The 20,028-nt window shown below is 43.3% G+C and overlaps 1 protein-coding gene across 6 annotated transcripts in view; it reads left to right on the top strand.

Annotated features, from left to right (window-relative positions):
• The window catches only part of LOC135261516 (oxidation resistance protein 1-like), a 106,696-nt gene extending 86,994 nt beyond the window's left edge, over positions 1 to 19,702 (top strand). For 3 of the 6 annotated variants that reach the window (XM_064347875.1, XM_064347874.1, XM_064347876.1), the window contains 10 exons: positions 761 to 945; positions 4,072 to 4,718; positions 6,334 to 6,502; positions 9,158 to 9,326; positions 13,688 to 13,768; positions 15,402 to 15,527; positions 16,267 to 16,419; positions 16,534 to 16,629; positions 17,162 to 17,235; positions 17,759 to 19,702. In XM_064347875.1, the coding sequence (XP_064203945.1) occupies positions 761 to 945; positions 4,072 to 4,718; positions 6,334 to 6,502; positions 9,158 to 9,326; positions 13,688 to 13,768; positions 15,402 to 15,527; positions 16,267 to 16,419; positions 16,534 to 16,629; positions 17,162 to 17,235; positions 17,759 to 17,894 (1,836 nt within the window). In that variant the 3' untranslated portion in view covers positions 17,895 to 19,702. Of the gene's footprint in view, positions 1 to 760; positions 946 to 4,071; positions 4,719 to 6,333; positions 6,503 to 9,157; positions 9,327 to 9,365; positions 11,465 to 13,687; positions 13,769 to 15,401; positions 15,528 to 16,266; positions 16,420 to 16,533; positions 16,630 to 17,129; positions 17,236 to 17,758 lie in introns of those variants that run through there. The other 3 variants (XM_064347878.1, XM_064347877.1, XM_064347879.1) reach the window with 3 other exon arrangements.
• The last annotated feature ends 326 nt before the right edge of the window (positions 19,703 to 20,028 follow it).

The raw sequence follows: 20,028 nt of genomic DNA, 5'->3' as shown, positions 1-20,028 counted from the left end.
TGTGCTAGGCGAGGCTTGAGCCCATAGAGTGCTGGAAGCGCGAGCGTGATGTCGCCTCCGCTGTGACACTAATCATCGCAGGTCTATTGTGCAGTTTCTACCCAACCCTGGTCCATTGACTTGCATATATTTCGTTCATGTCCCGAGACTCATGTATGTAACTTAATTTTTCATATTCCTGCAAGACTCCTTTACCAAAAAAAAAAAAGAAGTTGTGTATTTAAAAAGTTGAAATGCCTTTCAAAAGGGTACAACTGCACCATGGCACAATAATATATGTACAGTTGAAAATGAAAACGCATGGGATCTGAACATACGCCCTATGAGCATGGTTCCCAACCCATTAATTCACACTGCCACTCATCCAGGGATAATAGCATAGGTATAAGACGGCTGTGATATCACTTTATTAATAGAAAACAGGTAGGTGCTCCACCAGTTCCTGGGTAACCACTGGAACAATACTGACAGTAATTGGTGGACACTTTCTGGCTATATTTTTCAAAATCCCTCTGGAAATTACCTGTACCTAGCCAGAAAGTGTCCATTGGTCATCGTTGTTCAGTTTCTTATTTCTAGCATATTCCATGACTTAATGATCCTCTCTGCTTTCTGTAAGTAAGATGGCCTTCTTATCCCTGCCATTGGGTATCCCTGGTATCATTACTTGTCCAGCAGTAGTGATCATGTACTGATTGTAGTTTGATTGCTGGTGAGCCCCCCTCCCCCTACTGACCTTTATACCATTCTCTCCCCCCAGGGTGCGGTCAGTGGAGTGCTGCTGGTGACGCCCAACAACATCATGTTCGACCCCCACAAGGCGGACCCGCTGGTCCAGGCGCGCGGGTGCGAGGAGTACGGCATCATGTGCCCGCTGGAGGAGGTCACCTCCGCCGCCATGTTCAAGGAGGTCACTGACAGCAAGATCAGGGAGTCCGTTCCCCCGTAAGACGACGCCGAACGCTCTTCCGTGTCCGTCCTTCCCCAGGGCCCCGTCGCCCACCTCCCCGTGTGGGTCTCTCTCCAGAGCCTTGCTTCCCTGTGTCTGGTCTCTCTCCAGTGCTCCTCGCGGCCATTTGTGGGCTCCACACTACTATCCAGTCGCCTTCATTAAGCCTGTATTAGAGTCTTAAACATCTTAGGGATGACTCTGCTCCATTGTTAAAGAGCAAACTGCAGTCTGTGGCCTTGTAAGCACTGTGAATGCCCACCCGCCTGCACACAGACTCCACCACAGTGCTGTGAGCTGTGTGGAGTAATCATTATTTTGCATAGTTTTGGGTCCTTGCCACCTACACATGATTTATTCTAATTCCTGTTTTGGTGCTGGTATTGACAAGGGAGAAAATGTGAGTTTTGCACTACAATCTGCTTAAGCCTTTTCATGATTTTCTTTGGAGCAGGCCCAGCTTTTGAATGTGGACTGTTGCTTGCCCATTAGAATTGTGCATCTTGTCAAACAAGGTCATACGTATAAACTATGAGCAGCACTGGTCCAAATTTTTCTCTCAGTTCACTTTGTCTAGGTTTCACCCCATTTTGTGTAAGTCCAATACTAAAGCCCCATTCCAAGTGACCATTGTGCTACCCTTTTGTCTTCACTACCCTGACCCACCCCTTTCCCACAGTGTCTCCAGTAGGGATGTATCCGAATCCAAATACTGTATTTGGGAAAGCATGAATAATGCGATGGAAACAGATATTACTTCTACCCGAAGTTCCTCGTTATTATTCGGATTCGGGGAAAAAAAAAGTCAGCTCCATGTCGAGTTCTCACAGCCTCTATCTAACGTTACGTGGGCAGAGAGAGAAAGTATCTGGAACTCCGGCACATAGCAGCTGCCTCATGACGGTGAACCTATCATAAAGCTAGCTGGCATTCAAAAGCTGTTTCAGAGGATCTTAGAACAACGTTATGTCTACACTGCGCGACCACACCATTTAAAAAGCAAGACAGTGCTAGGGAGATGAATTTGATTGACTTATGGTTTCATGCAGTTTTATTAAATAATGTAATGACAAAAATGTATGGTATACATGGTATAAACTAATTGTATAGTATTAAATGAGAAGGAACAATTTTTTCTTGATATAATCATTGTTTTCATAGAATTAACGACCAGAGGTTTTTGCTTAACGATGGTGCAAATAGAACTACCAACCAGATTTTTTGCATAACGACGGTCCAAATAGAACTACCAACCAGAGTTTTGCTTGACAACGGTAAAATAATATGCCCAAACGCCCACGGAAGAATATTTCACTTTCAGCTGATTAAATCTATAAAAATCAATAAATAGAAAAGTAACGATATATAGTCATTGTTGGTAACCCGTTGTATAAGTGGATTATACCCCTCCGGGCTGTCCCGTTATTGGAAAATAATGTACTTCGGGGCTGGTTAAGCAACCTTCAGCTTCGCCTCAGCCGCATCACCACCCCCATCACGACGGGCTGTCCCGTTATTGGAAAACCCTCTGAAACAGCTTTTGAACATAGACATATATACTTCTATGGTTTTGGTTGCCAGCTAGCTTTATGATAGTGTGACATCTGGGGGCTGTTCCGGCAGGCTGCGCCGGCAGCTCCCAGAATGCACGGCGCGTGGACTTTTGTAAATAGTTTGTGTGGGACTGTAAATTGTAAATATGTGTAAAAAGTGAATGTATCGTGTGTAAATATGTGTTCTTGTGCTAGCTCAATTGTGTTTGTTGCTTTTAGTTTAGTTTTATATGTGTTACCCTGAGCGAACCAGCGGTGCTGTACAGGGGCTTCTCTGCTGTTCGCTATGGCAAAGTGCGAATCTGTCTAACTTCCTGTTTTGTTTCTCAGCAAACTTTTATTGAGTTTTGTACTGCCTACGAACAGCTTCCTGATGGAGCATTGTTTCGTTGCAATAGTTTCAGCCTCACTGGTTACCTAGCCTATATTAACATTTTTGGCTTTAGGTCAGAATGGTCTCACGGCATGCTTGCTGTCCCGGGTGGCTAGCTAGCTAGCTGACTGACTATTGAATTGTCTTCAAAACAGCGGTTACTATAAACGCAATCGTTCACAAATATACGAATGAAAATGCGTCCCGTAGCTATGAGTTAAATGCGTAACGCCTATTCTGTTGTCCAAATAAGGGACGATTCCGATTTGCGGGATGCGTAAATAAAGCTAGCAACAGTAACTATAAATGTGATTCAACATTGCCATAAATTGTGAAATTGGACATTGAAGTTGGACATTGAAATCCCCTTTTCAATGTCCAACTTCACAATTGATGGCAACGTTGAATCACATTTCTTGTTACTGTTGCTAGCTTTATTTGCGGTTGCCAACCATCCCTCAAATCGGAATCGTCCCTTATTTGGACAGTAGAATAGGCGTTCTGCATTTAACTCATGGGTACGAGATGCATTTTCATCCGTATGTTTGTGAACGATTGCATTTATAGTAACCGCTGTTTTGAATACAATTCAATAGTTAGCTAGCTAGCTAGCCGGGATATTAAGCATGCCGTGAGACCATTCTGACCTAAAACCAAGAATTTTACTAGCGAACTGCAGTAACGTTAACACATCAAGAAACGCGTGCGCAGCATCATTGGAATTTAAGACTATTCCCTTCAACTGAAGGGGGGGGGGGGTTCAGACAGTTCATAAAACTTTGTTTAGTTAAAAATAAAAAGAGAGAGAGAGATGAAAAGAACAGTATGAGGATGTGGAAATATATTTCATAATTAATTATATGCCAATATTAAATCAATTTGATGCTTTGAAGGCACAACAATTGCATTGCCAATGAATATTAGGTTAGAAAATACAATATTTGCCCGATTTAATGTGACTTCCGCTATAAACCACGACCACTTCCGGTCTTCTATCCGAATACAGATACACAGACAGATAATTTTGTTGGTTGAACAAATGCAGATACAGATACAGATAATGACATCTCTGCACACCCCTAGTCTCCAGTAGCAGAGCCTGAATGTTCCTTCCATAGGTAAAGGGCAGGATTGTTACTCAGGTGGAAACAGTGGGGCCTTCCTGTCTGAACGTTGTGGTGTGTGTGTCTCTGTAGAGATCTGGAGCCTTTGTCTGCGGGTCGTGACCCCTGCCACCTGAAGAGGATACCGCGGAGCACCACCGACGAGGCAGAGCTGCGGCAGCGGGACACGGGCAACGACAGCACCAGCACTGCCCCCCGCAGCACCGAGGAGTCTCTCTCCGAGGACGTCTTCACCGAGTCCGAGCTCTCCCCCATCCGGGAGGAGCTGATCTCCTCCGACGAGCTCCGGCATGACAAGTCCTCCAACGCCTCCTCCGAGTCCGTGCAGACCATCAACCAGGTCCCGGAGGGTGGGGCCCAGGAGCAGGGCCAAACCGACCCGGCGACAGACGCTCCCCCAGCGACCGGCCAGCTCCCGTCCGCCGGCAGGGACCAGCTGTTGGCCTGCGAGGGAGAGGGGGCCAAGTCGCGTACCACCTCCGAGTCCCAGGGCTCGGACACGGTGGCAGCCGAATCCGCTGGCCAGGAAGGGCTCCCGGAGGGCGAGCCAGCGGGCGGGCGGGGCGCAGACACCATGACGGGCGAGGAGAATGCAACCAAGCCGGGCCAGAGTCAGACTATGCAACATGGCACAGAACTAGAGGAGGACGGGCGGACCACAGACCAGGGCTTGCCTGCCAAGCCAGTGGGGGACCCTGAGGGACAGGAGCCTGTGAGAGGTGAGGAACACTCGAGCTTTGGTCTTTGCCATACCGTTCTACAGACCTCTAGGTTCTTCAAGCAGAAACGTATTTTACTCAGCCAGTGTCTTCTTCATGGAATAATTCATAACTGACTATGTTGCAGAATGTTGACTAATGCAGGCTGATTATTGCTCGGCACTCAAAATTACAGAAGTCCTTCTCGTAAACTTCCATATTTAAAAGGAGGAAGGAAGACATACAGCAGTGTGGCCTGCCAATAATTTTGGAGGGTTCTGTACTTTTCTGTGACACTTTCAGAATTTTATCTGTTCCATGTTTCGGGACAGTGTTTTCTCAGGCAAAAGTATCCTAATTGAGGGAAGCGTTCATTAAAAATGCTATTTTTAAATTATTTAATATTCATCTTGAGATTGCTTTAATACATTTAGTAACTTTATGAAGACATAACTCACTCTCATTGTTGGATTTACATGTGTCACTAACAAAAACACAATTTACAGATGATTTTTAGGTTTTCTAGAAATTTCTTATCTTTGAAAATGGCTTTAAGGGAGTAATTAAAAACCTTAGGTTGATCATAACCTGTGGAAAGAAAAATGGCTTGGCTTTGTGTAGTTTATCTGCAAAGATCCCGGAATCAGAGTTCCCGGTTGACAAAAGAGAATCTTGGAGAAGGTCTACACTGTCGAACAGTATGTTTTCGATGATCTCTCTTTGGTGCAAACTTGAAGTAAATGGGGGTTCCTTTATCATGTGGGGTAATGGTGGTGCCTCAGAGAATGATGGGAGAGAGAGAGCTTTGATCTGGAACCTCTGATCTACCTGACTTGCCCTTATCCCCCGGTGTCTTAATGAGCTACCTGTCATACATCACAGCCTTAAAGCTTCTGTCCTCGATGGACCCTCGACTTTTCATTCATTAATTTATGTTGCCGTTTGAAGTTGTCTGATAGTCCCAGTGTAACCAAGCTGCTAATTGGAAGGTAATTCTAAAAACCGACTGCACACTTAACCTCAAAGCATTCTAGTTAGGTCAGTCCCGATTTGGATTACACCAACATCAAATATAACAGGAAAATTTCAGACAAAATACCAGTGCCACACAGAATTTAACCTTCCTAAATTTAACATTTAGCTTCCACACATTTCAGTTTTTGAATGCTAAAAAGCGTAAGCATTTCTCATACTTTAGATTGTAAGGATGACTGAGTGATTACTGGGTTCCTCTGTTTCCTGCTCAACCACCTAGTCCTGTTGGAGATGTGTGCCTTACATAAAAATGTTTTGCTGAGCCCCCCACACTCAGGCTCTTTGACAAAGAAGTAAAAATAGAGTAAAACCAGAATAATTTCTTCACTTTTCCAAATGGGATAACCTGACTTAATTCAGTATTGGAATAAGCTAATCGCAACAGTTCCTTTTTTTCTGTGGTATTCTGAACATGAGTTCTACACAGCACCAGAGTGGTAGTAGTCAGTTGAGCAAGGTCAAAGAAGGTATGTATAGTAGAGGAATGCATGTGAATGGCACTAGAACCATCTGGAACCCCTGTGGCTTCATCCCAGTTTCCCTGAGGCACAACATGGCGTGACACTGTCTGAAGAGCAGTGGCGTCTTTTGACTTTCGCAGGGCCACCGGCACTCAAGGAGAAGCGGAGGTACCGGTCGCACAAATTCCTGTGCCTGCGGGTGGGCAAGCCCATGAGGAAGACCTTTGTGTCCCACGCCAGTGCCTCCATGCAGCAGTACGCCCAGAGGGACCGGAAGCACGAGTACTGGTTCGCCATCCCGCAGGAGAGGTGAGGCCCCCTGCAAAGTGTGTTATTTAAGGTTGCCACCGCCACCCAGACTGACAGTGGTACTGTAATACTAAATGAAGACAATACATTCTATAATTAAGAATGTTTAAAATTATCTCTTTTGAATATTTGAATTCTAATAATAAACATTTGAGTATTTAATTGTAGAATTACTTAGTTTAGGTAAACATTTTAGAACTGCCCTAAACTTGGGTTTTTATTTCCTTTGGGAGGGTTCAAGTCTCAGTTACACCCCCTGATTGTGGGGTCATCTCCGGAAAGTGGTGTTTACAAAACTTCTTCATAATTCAATTAAGGCAAATGTGTAAGGTGACCATCAAAGAAAGTGAATTTAACAATGTTGGAATGCATATAAATGTGCGTGATTATTCATGAACATAAATGGGTCATATTCTTGATAAATGCAGTAGTCTACTCTAATTATAAACACTCCAGGATTGATATTTTTTCGGTTACAGACATCTGCGTCTGAATGATAATTTGGAAGTGTCAGCATTATTCTTCATATACCAGAGCAGCATTTCACGAAGGCCCTAGCTGCAGCCAGTATTACATGTGTAGTGAGCGCATTTAATATTTTCTCCCTTGCACAGTAAATTAATCTAAAATGTCTGAACAACATAATTCAATTAGAGGTCAGTTTGTAAACTCGCTCCTTCTTCAAATGGAAATAAATTGGATCTGTTGTCTTTATCAGCACTGTGCCAAGGCAACCATACAGTGCTGCCTTTGTCCTATTTTAATGGAGGGGGAAGAACACAAATTAGAACTCAAGCATCATTTTCTGTTTGGCTGGGTTTTTTTTTTTTTTTTTTCTTCTCTAGCTCTCGGGCATTTGGAATAACATGCTGGTATGTGTGTGCATGCATGTGTGGGAGCGTGGTTGCATGCGTGTGTAAGTATATGCAAACATAAATCTGTACCATTGTAAGGCCTATGGCATGCTGAATTTCTGTAGGGCTAGTCAGACTATTTCTGTTGCATGACCCAATTGAGTGACAACATGAGAGATGTGCCTGAAGTATCATGACAATTGTGAAGATGGATTGGAGAAATAAACATTCGGTTGGGATGGCAGGTATGCCATCCACCAAGTTACGGCTTGACAGGGCATGCCCCATACCTATACAGCAATATTTGGGGTTTCCCTCAGAAATAACCACAATGACCGCAGACTCTCTGCCATGAACTACTTTACCTTCTGACCTCATTTAAGCTCATAGAATTCAGCTTTCACGTCCACACAGTAAAACCCCGAACATGGTTTATTTATTGTTTTCTCATTCTTTTTCCTGCCGATTTCATCATCACTAATGCTCCAGTCCCACACTCAATAATTCTCCCCATTGGACATTTAGCTATATGTTCTGCCAATAACAACATCTGATAAAAGTAGCCAATTGGAGGATACTGTGATACACAGGTAAAATAGACCTGGTGCCTGCCCTAAACCAGTAGGCTACCTTGCTTCAAATAAAGAGCAAACAGTGACATTAAAGAGCATCTTTTTTTATTGCAAAGGCAAGTCCTAGTGTTTGAATCCTATTGGGTATAATACAGCCCCATTTTAGACAGTGACTCAGACAGCTATGTGACTACAAGGTAGGCCCTAAAACCTTGGACTACTATTGCAGGCTTCACCAGGCCAGGGGCTTGTTCTGTGGGCGCCCATTAATCAATTAATAATGATTAACTGATAAGCTTCTTCTGCCATATGGCCTACAAAAAGAATGTCCCAAAATAGGCCTACCAATTAATAGGTTGTATATATCAGAAAGGTTTTATTAAGACTCAAACAATCATTAAAACTCTTTGCGTTGTGTATTAAGGCCTTAACGGCAAGAAACAAAATTATACAAACACTGATTCACGGACTGGGAAAGGAGGGACCATTTATTTTTTTATTAGCCTACAGGCTGGCGAGTTGTAATGAATGACTTAAAGATAGTGCTTTGTATGCGTGAGTAACTTGGCATTTTTGTGCGTTGAAAATGTTTTTTGTTGAGATTCAGTTTACAAGATGTGCCTCAGGGCCAAGTTAGAAAATGTCTGTGACTCAGCCTCATATGAACCATGCTTTGCTGGTGTGTCTGTTGTGGATTTTTAGGAGAAATAAAGGAGGAGAAATAGATTCAGGAGAAATAAACCTTCCTAATATGCAACATTACAACATTTTGCAACATTATAACATTTGCATAAGCCATTTAGATTTGTATCCATCCCAGTTGGGAATGAATACTACATTTCGGGGCAGTTATTAAAGGTCACAATTGCAAATTATCTATTCACTACACTATTTGGTGGTCCATGACAACAGATAGAAATTTAAGGGAAATTAAAATAAACAATTAAGATGCTTTTATATTATTTTTTTTAATTCCATTAAACAGTAGTCCACCCACACTATGAATTGTGTATCTTTTATTAAAAGGTCAGGCGCGATATTACTGTGAAAAAATGTCCAATGGGAGGCCACACACATTTACAATTCAAAAACAAGAGAGAAATCCACATTTGCATTGAGAGTGTCTGTGGAATTTTCCATCTGAATCCGCAGCCCTAGCACAGCAGTGTTGGCTGTGTGGACCGAACACTCGCACCTCTCTCTAACCTGCTGTGTTCGCACACCTGCAGGTCAGACCACCTGTACATGTTCTTCATTCAGTGGAGCCCCGATATGTTTGGAGAAGGAATGGGAGGTCTAGGCCGGGAGCCCGGATTCACTGTGGTCAAGAAGAATGAGGAGTCGGAGAAAGGGGAGGAGGACCTGCCAATCACGGACATCACAGCCAAGGAGTGGGAGGTAAAGCCTTGGGGGGAATTGTTTCCTCTCTCATCTTCTTAAAAACCACTACATCAGCTCGCTTATTGCTGTATGTTTATTGAACGTGTTTCACTCTTTTATGTAGCCGCCAGTGTGTTTAACACTGACATGATTTATAAGTGCATTAATGAAGCGGTCTTAACCCAGTGAAAATTTTTGTTATGTACTGTGTCTCATCTTTTTATTTTACTGCATTGTGGTGGAGTTTTTGTAGCTTTTGTATGAGGTTTACAGTAACTTTGATTTACTGTGCAGTTTTAGCTTTCCTGTCACTTTTAAACTTTATTCACAGCTAAGTGGCAGCTTCTCATTTTATAGAAGCAGAACTGTTTACAATAGAAATAAAATACATTTATGCATATCAATGTAATATGTTGAGTCAATGCTTGCCTTTCGTTGCTTTTCAGTGTCAATTAAATTTCTTGTTTTAGTGTGTTTTTTTATTTCTTGGAAGATAAACTCTTCAGGGGGTGCCCTTGAGTGGTATGTAATAATTCCTATGTCAAATGGGAAATAAAGCACACATTGTTAAAATGTATGCTGATTGCACAAGTCAACCTTCCTGTTTACGTAGTGGTAATGGAGGGCAAAAAAGCTTATATCAACAGGACCCTTATTAAACACGGCCATTACTTTCAAAAAGAATGCTAAGCCTTATGGGCTTATTTTACTTCCAATAAGTTCTGTTCACAGTTGCATCACTATTGCAAAGAGCCAAGTCATATACTTGCTTCCTGACAAAAAAAAATTAAAAATAAATAAATAAAATACTTGCTTCCTGACTCAGTGAATGTTTCTTAACGTTGTTGTTGAGTTTCTGTTGCTGAGCTGCATGACAGAGATAAACATCTGTAAGACCAATAAATAACTAGTTTATGGGTTTGTGGATCATCATTGATAGAGGAACATATTTTTTTAAATGATTTATCTTAAAACAATTTCTGCACAACAGTGGACAACCACAAATTGTGTGCTTTGTTTAAATGTGGTTGCAATGGGTGTGAACTAAGCTTGCCAAAGAATGCAAGTGTGGGTTATCAAGCAGGCCCAAATTATCATTTATGTTATAGATGCTTCTGATGAATTCTTAAAGGTCTTGTCAAGTACATTTTTATTAAAAATTTTCATTTCTAGTTAGCTGATATATTATGCCATGAAAACTATTTTACCACCTTTGTCACCCAGCGTTATTTTCCACATCCTGCTAATGAGTATTAAAGACTACAATTCAATACCCATTTCCTTTTTGCTTGGCACCCAGTATCTGTGGTATCGAGACGGCTGTAACTGTGGGATGCGTCATCCTACATGTATCACGATTAGCTCATCCCCCACGAGCCGTCTAGGCTTGCACGCAGCTTCTAGTCCACCCTGACAGGCGGCCAAAAGTTGGACATACGAGCCTTCCACAGAAACAGTTATATGAAATTGATACACAATATGAAGAAATTGATACGCAGGGCCCATGGTTTAGATTTAAATATTAATGTAAATGAACGATATAGGAAACATTGTACAGATTTGTTTGGACCGGAAGGAACCACATGATCTTGTGATTTAAATAACTGAAAGGCACCTTTCAGTACGCATTCTCGCGTCCCAATTTGCCTTTGTCCGCTCCAGCAGTCTCGCTTACATTAGTCTGTTATATATTAACCTGAACGTTTGCTCGTCAGAATTTTATTATTATTGTTATTATTACTATTGTTGTTGTTGCATAAGTGTTTGTGAGTGTAGCCTACATCTAGAATGTTTGTTACCAAGTTGTCCAGCTAACTCGTGAGTTATCTTGACTTCTATTTAAATGTGCTGATGAGCTCAAACGTAAGTCACACAGGCGACGAATTGGCGTTGAATTCACTCATGCCTAGCGATCCAATTGGCTTCCCACAGAGCCGAACAGTGCGTTGCGAGGAGCCGAAGGGACTCCCGTCTGTTGCTAGCTAACGTTGGCTATTTACCTTCGCCGCTCAACCCCCGTAGTGACTTTGTGGTCGTTTCCTACGGGAGTAATTCAGAAAAGTGGAATGTAGCTTCTTCACACAGGAAAAAAAATGTTTTTATCCAGAAGGGTGAAGGAAGGAAAACAACTGATACCTAAATACTCCTATGCAGTGGTTGGTAATACTCTTAATGTTATTGTTGTGGAGTCTGCACGTACTACCTCGGCCCTTATTGCTTGTTTTGTGATGTAAAGCGCCTGGCGTCTGTTTAACGTCACAGTTTGCGTAACTAACTTTTCCTCTGTGGTCATGTCGATAAAGTAACTCAGTCGTGTGTGGTACTAGGGCACTTTTGATTTCAGAATTGCTATCACGAAAACACGCAGCTAACCACTTAAACTGTTAGACTTGTTGCTCAATTCTATGTAGTTATGGAAAGTTAGCGCGGAGTTTTAAAGTTCCCAGTTTCAGGAAGGCAACTGTAGCCTCTATAATTAACAAACTGGGTGTCGTGAAAGTGCATCTATCTGCATGTGGCTGATATGGAAATGCAAGTCAGGACTTGTGTGATACTTTAAATATCTAACTTTAAACGCCCACTGGATCTCTAACAGCGAGAGTTGGCTGTTCGTATATGAGCGTTTTTAGCTTGGAAATGTAGTGCTGGAAAGGGAGGCGCGGCTATGAACAATTGTAGCTATACGTAGTCTAATTTAGTGTAGCATTTGGATCTTGTATGACTCTAGTAGTAGCATATTCTGTAGATTTGGACAGTCGGGACTGGCTAATCACTCAACATCGCATATCAAATTGTCTAAATGATTGTTGTTTTGGAATACTTTATGCTGTGTAAGACTTTTAGCTTGATTTATAGCTTAAAGATACAAAATTTTTAAACATAATTTTTATGTTAATATAGTATGTAGCCTTAGTCTTAAAACTAAAATACAGGTAGGCCTACTGTCTAGCTTCATCAACAAGTCTTCAAAATAATCAAAAAATCTATTGCACTGCTCTGTAGTAGGCTGCATTCAGGCTTACATTTTAGATTTTACAGACAAGCTCTTTTCACCAACTTATTAAAGCAAATTTCCTGTGGGCTCAAGTGTCTGTCTATCTCTATGTATGTATGAAAACATATTTTTCGTATTTTACTAATTTAGTCATAGGGCTGGCTCTTGGACTACTGGAGGGCCTAGGCAAATCTTTCTTTGGAGCCCCCCCCCCCCCCTTTTTTTGAGTTGTTATGCAGGGGGTGGCAATTGCAGGCCGGCTCTGGTCAGTTACAAAGTAGTCAGGGTTCCCTGGTCTAAATTGTGTAACGTGTAAGGAGAGTTTGTTCTTCGAGTAGTGCCGAATTAACTTTTGTACTACTAATACAGCTGAATAGATTTAGCCATAGCCATGGACTAGGCAACAAAAGTATGTGTGAATGGGCTCAAGTCTGGTCTGAGCACTGTATGGCGTTGATATCCTTTTTTTACTTGTAACTTAGCCTAAATAATTATTTTACAGTGCTGTGGTCTTCCCCCCCCCCCAATATGCAGCAAGAATGAAGTAGGAGAGTTATGACATTATTGAAACTGAGTCCTGTACTCTGTGTTGGTGTTAGCCTGTGAGAGGGTTAATGTTGTGATTACACCTTTCTGTTTTTTGTTCTCTGGTTTGTGGTATGTGCACACAATAGTGTCCTCATGCTGTTCTGTACAGTAGGTCACATGTAGCTGTTTAAATGGCCCTTGGTCAAGTGTTATTTTTTTTTCAACCCTACTTAAGTGTCATGCTCTCTTCAATGGAGTGTTCTAATGCGATTGGTGAAGCTTAGAAGAATCCTGTTAAATTCAGTAGGTTCGGCCCCTGTCAGTGTACTGTGCTTATAGGTAGTGCCAGAACCCAAAATGGATCCCATGGCTGGACGGGATGTGGCCGATGCCAGAACTGACTGTGGCCATGTGTCTAGCACCCACAGTCTGCACTGGCATAGTTCAGTACAATATGTCAGATTGGAAATATCTTGCAAAGTGTATCAAGTAAAATGAAATCATGCTGACATGGGAACATGTGGTTTTGAAACAGACACATCATTTTAACTACGGGTTAATGTGCAATACGTTTTCATGGCTGTATTGTATTTGAATAACTCGATTGGAGATGGACTCCGTTAAGTCTGTGGACATCCTTCATCAGGCTTTGCACTGAAACAATGGATCAGTCAGGCTGTTGTTTGGTCCAGTGAACTGTGGTATTAGCAGATCTGTGGAGTGTCCAGTAGAAAAAGCTCTGGGAGCAGAGACCTGGTTTTGTCCTCTTAACCCCGCCTCCCCCCCTCCATGTTCTGTCTCCACACACTTCGCTGAGTCAGACGTGGCACTCTTCTTCTCCCTGTCTCTGACCCAGGTAGTGTCAGTGTCTGAGTATCAGCGGCGGGTCGATGCGCTAAACAGCGAAGACCTGCGCTCTCTCTGCAGACGTCTCCAGGTGCAGAGTCCCCCCCCACCTCCCCCACCCCAAAGCCTGCCCTCGGTTCACCTCCCGCCCCCCTTCCCTCGCCTGTGGTAGTGCCCTAGTGCCCTGCTCTGGGGCAGCGTACCCGCTCACATGCCCGCTGCTGCTCCACGCGTCAGTAACCTTCAAAAGGAACCAGTCAGACACAAAAAATGAAGCTACTGCAGAAAATTCCATGTTTTTTTAAGCAGAGTCCGTGAAGGTGAAATTCAGCGGAAAGGCGAGTGGAGCTGCACTCAGCCCTTAATGGTTTCCTAGTTTGGCAGGGCTCGGGAGGTCTTAGAAATGCATAACAAAAGTCCCCCTCCCCCCCGCCTCAAGTAAATTTATTGCTCCGTCAAAAAAAGTGGAATTCTCTGTCCTCCCCTTCTGCCAACATCTCATAAACTAGGCTGCCATTACTGTGCCCCCTAGTGGTGGGAATGGGTGCTCCATTCTCATGGGTTTTATTACTGTGGGTGTGGGTGGGGGTGGGGGTGGGGGGGGGGGGCGCATAGCTGTTTGGCCCGTGCCGCAGGATCTTTAACTGAAGACAATGCAGCTAATTCAAAGAGGACAGGGTAACTGGAGAGCACATTCAGAGCATGGTGCACAGAGCACCACTGTGCGAGCCTGCTGTTGGGCTGGAGAAAGTGTAGACCTAGCTTGAGAGTCCCACTCACTCAGAAATGTAACCGGTAGATTTGTTCCGATAGCGACCAGGTCAACGTGTTTGTTCTGCCCTACCTTCGGTCAACACTCTCTGCCTGCTGTGCCCACAGCCTGAGATTCCCTAAGCAGCATTGACTATGTCAGACAGATGCGATACAATTCTCAACAGCATGGAATTTACGCAAACATCCAAGAGTAAGCATTTAAACATAAGCCTGTTCAAATTCAAACCAAATTTGTAATCTAACCTTGCGCATTGATTGGTTAATGTAAATGTAGCTGACGTGCCTATTTACACATATCTTGGATATTTGCCATTGTTTGCAGTGTCATTCATTCTCCCCTATCCAAAATTCACTTTTTCCTCCTGTACTAAGTATGAAGCCTAACTTCAGCCTGCTCTGACCAGTTGATGGAAAGAGACAGTGAGTACTGTAATGCAGGAACTTGCACGTTACTGGCCAGTTTTTCCACCATATTTAAAGATTGAATGTTTAGCATCTGGGTTGTGAAAAGTTGTACATAACTTTGATTTATGTTTTTATGGATCAAAATTTTTTTTACTGACAATTGAACTCAAGTGGCCTCAAGTTGAGGTGCTACCATGTAATCCGGGACCATACGAATGTTGGTGCAACAATCATTTGAAAAATATAAAAAGTTCCATTGGTTATATACATGACATTTAAAAACCTTAAAGAGTTCACTAACATTTCCACCTTCCTGAGAATGCAGCATGGCCTACAAAGCCAAAATAATAATGAACTTTTTGAGGTTTATTACTTCTGTCACAAATTGTACTCTTTCTCACAATCCAGTGCTGATGTTTGAGCTGTAACCTCATTATCAGGAAATCGATAGTGTGCCCTTCCAACCCCCGCCCTCACCCAAACTCCTCTCCCGAATTGTCGTTTGGGAAGCCCTCCTCCTCAGTGTTGCTCTTCCGCACCTTTAGATCAGCACCAAGGAGGAGGTGGGCTCCAGCCTCGGGCCCGCCGTGAGGACAGAGCCGGAGCCGGAGACACTGCGGCCCAACCTCAGCGAGCCCAGCGACCTCCTCCAGCCGGAGCAGATAGAGAAGGTACAGTCTGGGCTCCTGTGGGGCCGTCCTGGGGGACAGAGCCGGGGTCACCTGAGCGGGGTTCACACACAGGCCCGGGGGAACTCCCGAAAGCTTTAAGATTCTCCTCCGATACCACGGCCTTTCAGCGACGGGCACAACAGCGCATTCAGTTTGGTTGGATGAACACCAGCACAGATACAAAATTCATGTGAGGCACAATCACAACAAGGTTCTCTTTATAGAACAGTGTTATAATTAGCGTGTTACCATACACAATTCCAAGAGGAATGGGACACAGTAAAGCACTGGGTCTGTTCTGGGACATCCACCTGTGATGTAACGGCATGGAACAGTGCTGTAAAAATGTGTGAAACAAGTCGCCGGTTCTAAACAATACTGATGGTCATTCCTCTTACAATTCCAATCAGTCTGCGTTGCCATTGAGGAAGAATGCTGTTCTGTTGATGCCTGTGTACGCTCTGTGTTATATAATTCATGCAGTCTAGTCTGGAATACCTGTTATTAGACCGTAGGAAGATCAGGATCTGTTTTGAGACATGCAGCAGATCTGAACACATCTTTTGGCTGTGCAGTTTGTTTGTGTGTGTGTGTGCGTGTGCGTGCGCGTGCATGCATGTCTTCTTGCATTTGGGTCGACAAGGTCATGTTGAAAGGGTTTATGGGATAGCCAGCACTCCTGGAGTCGGGTCCCCATTGCTCAGTGACCTGCATGTCCTTGTGTCCCACTCTTTTAAAGCTGGCCAAAAACCTCCCGCCCAGAACCGTGGGATACCCCTGGACTCTGGCATTCAGCACGTATAAGCACGGCATGAGCCTGAAGACCCTGTACCGAGCCATGCAAGACCAGGACTCGCCCATGCTCTTAGTGGTCAGAGACGGTGACGGACAGGTGAGAGGCCCCGCCCCCTCCCGATAGGATTCCAGTTATTTAGTGCTGCTTCACCTTCAAGATTTATTGTTTTATTTTTAAAAAAATGTTTTGGCTCTTTTATGTTTCCTGCAGTTGTTTGGGGCCTTGGCGTCTGAGCCTTTTAAAGTCAGCGATGGATTTTACGGCACAGGAGAGACCTTCCTCTTCACCTTCTGCCCAGAGTTTGAGGTACAGAGGCAGCGTGTGACTCAGCAGTGCCTGCAGAGAGACAGGCAATCCTCTGTAATGCTAGGGAGGGAGGGAGACTATGATCGAGGTGTTATAAAACGCCATTGTTACAATAGATCAGCTCTATGCTGGTAGATATTAACTGAGAGTAAGTTTTGTTCGGAGAAGGGGTCATTGTCACAGAGGTTACATTCTGAGTTTAGATCTCCCAAAGGTATGGAGTGCTAGTCTCCTGCAGACGTGTAGAGAGTCCAGACTACCTTTTGTTTAATCTACTTATCAAACATTCAATTCTTTCTTGAGAATTATAAATTGAATTGTGTGAAGTTACACAGTCACAGTGTTATGCATATAGAAACTTACAGTGAAATTATTGTGTTTTAGTATAAATGAATGTATCTAAATTATGGAGAATGTGTGCAATATCTACACTCTGAAATGTAATATCTTTTTGCAAATGTTCGGCTGTCTAATGCTGTCTGCTATCTAATACATTTCAGTGCCCTTGCCATAACCTCCATCATCTTTTCAGGTGTTCAAGTGGACAGGTGACAATATGTTTTTCATCAAGGGAGACATGGACTCATTAGCGTTTGGTGGTGGGGGGTGAGCATCTCAGTGTGGTGATAATTGAGTGACTGCTGACACAGAATGCATTTCCTGAGACACTGTGACAAGAGCACATTCACACTGGCTTATGGATTTTGAGTTTGAGTTCAATTTAATATCAAGTGGAAAGTTCAAACAAATTCAAACAAGCATTTTGTTCAGTTTTTTAAACGAGTAATTCTGCAAAGATCTTTGGTCCGTGCACTCCTGAAATAACAAGTGACAAGGGAAATTTAAAGTTTCTGTTTTTAATTATTCACAAGAGTTCATTATCATCCGCTTGTTTTTGAACTTCCAAGCGCATTTTGATGCCTCTTTCGACATAATTAGGTTTATCCAGGTTATTTTTAAAGTTGTTATGAGAAGTTCTGATAAATTGTAGAATCAATTGACCATTTTAATTGTTATGATGTAGGTAAAGGTTTTTGTTATCTAGTTAATATGAATGTGCAATGTCCAGTTTAATTTTCACCTTTCTCAAACCTTTAGGTTAACGCTTGAACTTTTCTTCCCTTCTTAGGGGTGAATTTGGTCTCTGGCTGGACGGAGACCTGTACCATGGCAGGAGCCACTCGTGCAAAACGTTCAACAATTCGATTCTGTCCAAAAAGGAGGACTTCACAGTGCAGGACATTGAGATCTGGTCGTTCGAATAGTGCCCTCCTGCGAAGAGAGCAGAGACTTCTCATTGGTTCCCAGGAAGCCTGTTACAAAGGCGTAGCGCCATTACCCCGCCCGCCTGTCTGTTACCACGGCGCCCAATGCAGAGCTTGTGTGTGTGAAACGGCTGACTGTCTGTTACCACGGCGCCCAATGCAGAGCTTGTGTGTGTGAAACGACTGACTGTCTGTTACCACTGCGCCCAATGCAGAGCTTGTGTGTGTGAAACGGCTGACTGTCTGTTACCACTGCGTCCAATGCAGAGCTTGTGTGTGTGTGAAGCGGCTGACTGTCTGTTACCACTGCGCCCAATGCAGAGCTTGTGTGTGTGTGTGAAACGACTGTCTGTGTGTGTTAGTAAAGTTGTGTGCAGCTTGCGCAAGGAAGTGAGGAGAGCAGAAACCTTGGAGAAGAGCAGGCACGTTGAAATTCACTCTAGATGTAATCAGAAGTAGTCAGAAAAGATCTGCAGTGCCCCCCATAGGTACTGCACTGTGATCTGAACGTAACTCTGATGGGATTTAACGTTGATACAAAAAGCACACGCTCATTCTACCACAGAGGAAGAGTTTTTTTTATTTTTTATTAATTTTTTTTTTTTTTTAATAAAAGGAAACGAAAGCGAACGAACGCGAGGAGGTTGCACAATGCGACTGGATCACTACAGGATACCGACAGGAAGCACTCTTGGCAGCGCATTTGACGAAAGAGCCAGGGTTACACAGGGACAGCTCCCTCCGACGCAGCGCATAACGTTTGTATTATAGACCCCGTCGTTCTCCATCAGCGTATCGTCGTATGTCTTTAAAGCACAATGGCTATAAACGGAGTGCCCCTAACCGTGATGTTCTGTTCACTGGGTGTACGTGTGAGTCGAGCTTAACGCTGGCCTCGCCGGGGTCAGAAGCTCCGTGTTATTCTTTGTAGGCAGTAACGTGTTGCAATAGATTTGTCCAGTAATATGCAAATTATTTTCACGTGACCTCACACGCGGGCCGCCTGTAGCCCGCGAAGTGAACCGCAAAAAGCTTTTCCCTGGGTATATTGGAAAAGCTGAATATGTCAGTCAATGTTTTACATGAATTATATATTTATATATACGATATAGTACAAATTATAATGAATTATATATTTGGCTGTTGTGTGACAGTGATTTTTTTTTCGTGCTGATATTTCAGCTATTACAAATACATAATGTATATTATTCTGTAAATGGTTTAAATAGATTGTTCTTCTATAAATATAAACATATATAAATTATGAAGTGCGGATTGGCGGGTTGCTGCTGATAGCACTTTAATCTAGCTAGTGTGAAATAAGGCCGGGGTTCATTTTCATCGGCTGTGTGCAGGTAGATTGTGGCCCAGTCATAGCGCCCTTCATGCAAGATGTATTTAGGCTATAACTAGGTTATGAATGACATGCAGCGCTAAGCTGATGCAGTTGGGCCCGGCCTGTTTAGCTCAGTGGTAGCTGTTCAGCGGTCCGTTTAGATCCCGTTAAAGATGTTGATTGTTTGTAGTACATTTGCTGCTGCTGCCGGAGTTTAAAAAGGGCAAATGTAAGGCTGTGTATTACGACGGGGGGGAAGGGCACAGGCCGTTTCCTCCGCGTCGTCTGTTCGGCGGCGTGACTTCGCGAGAGCGGCGGAGGACGCGAAGCCGTAAACGCTTTGTCCGAGGAGCTGGGCCTTGCCCCGGTCTTCCGAGGCAGGGCTCTGCTCGAGTCGCTAACAGCAGGAAGACGCCAGATTACAGCGTAACTGTGATGTGTAAATAACAATAAAATGAATGTCATTACAACAGTCGGTTGTGTCATTTGGAGTTTTTTAAATCTTCATTTTGAAACAAATTTAAAATTAACTAGGCTACTATTTGGAAGTGTACTTTGAATGGGATTCCTTTAGAAGTATAAGAATACAAAAATATACAAGGCTGAAGGAATCATAATCAGTGTTGTCGAAAGAAAGGACTTCTTTTGCCTGGTATTCTCAAGCAGCTCGAGATAAGGCCTTGTTCCCTGTGATAGTGAATAGATTGGTTACGTCACAGGTCATGTTTGTCATTTTATGCATTTCAACCAAGATTTGTTTCAGTGTGTTAGAATAACTGGAGCTGATCTATTAGTTGC

The sequence above is a fragment of the Anguilla rostrata genome, chromosome 8, assembly GCF_018555375.3.
Source record: "Anguilla rostrata isolate EN2019 chromosome 8, ASM1855537v3, whole genome shotgun sequence".
Classification (NCBI taxonomy): domain Eukaryota; kingdom Metazoa; phylum Chordata; class Actinopteri; order Anguilliformes; family Anguillidae; genus Anguilla; species Anguilla rostrata.
The sequence above is the reverse complement of the archived record's forward strand: the minus strand, read 5'-3'. Positions and strand labels throughout refer to the sequence as shown.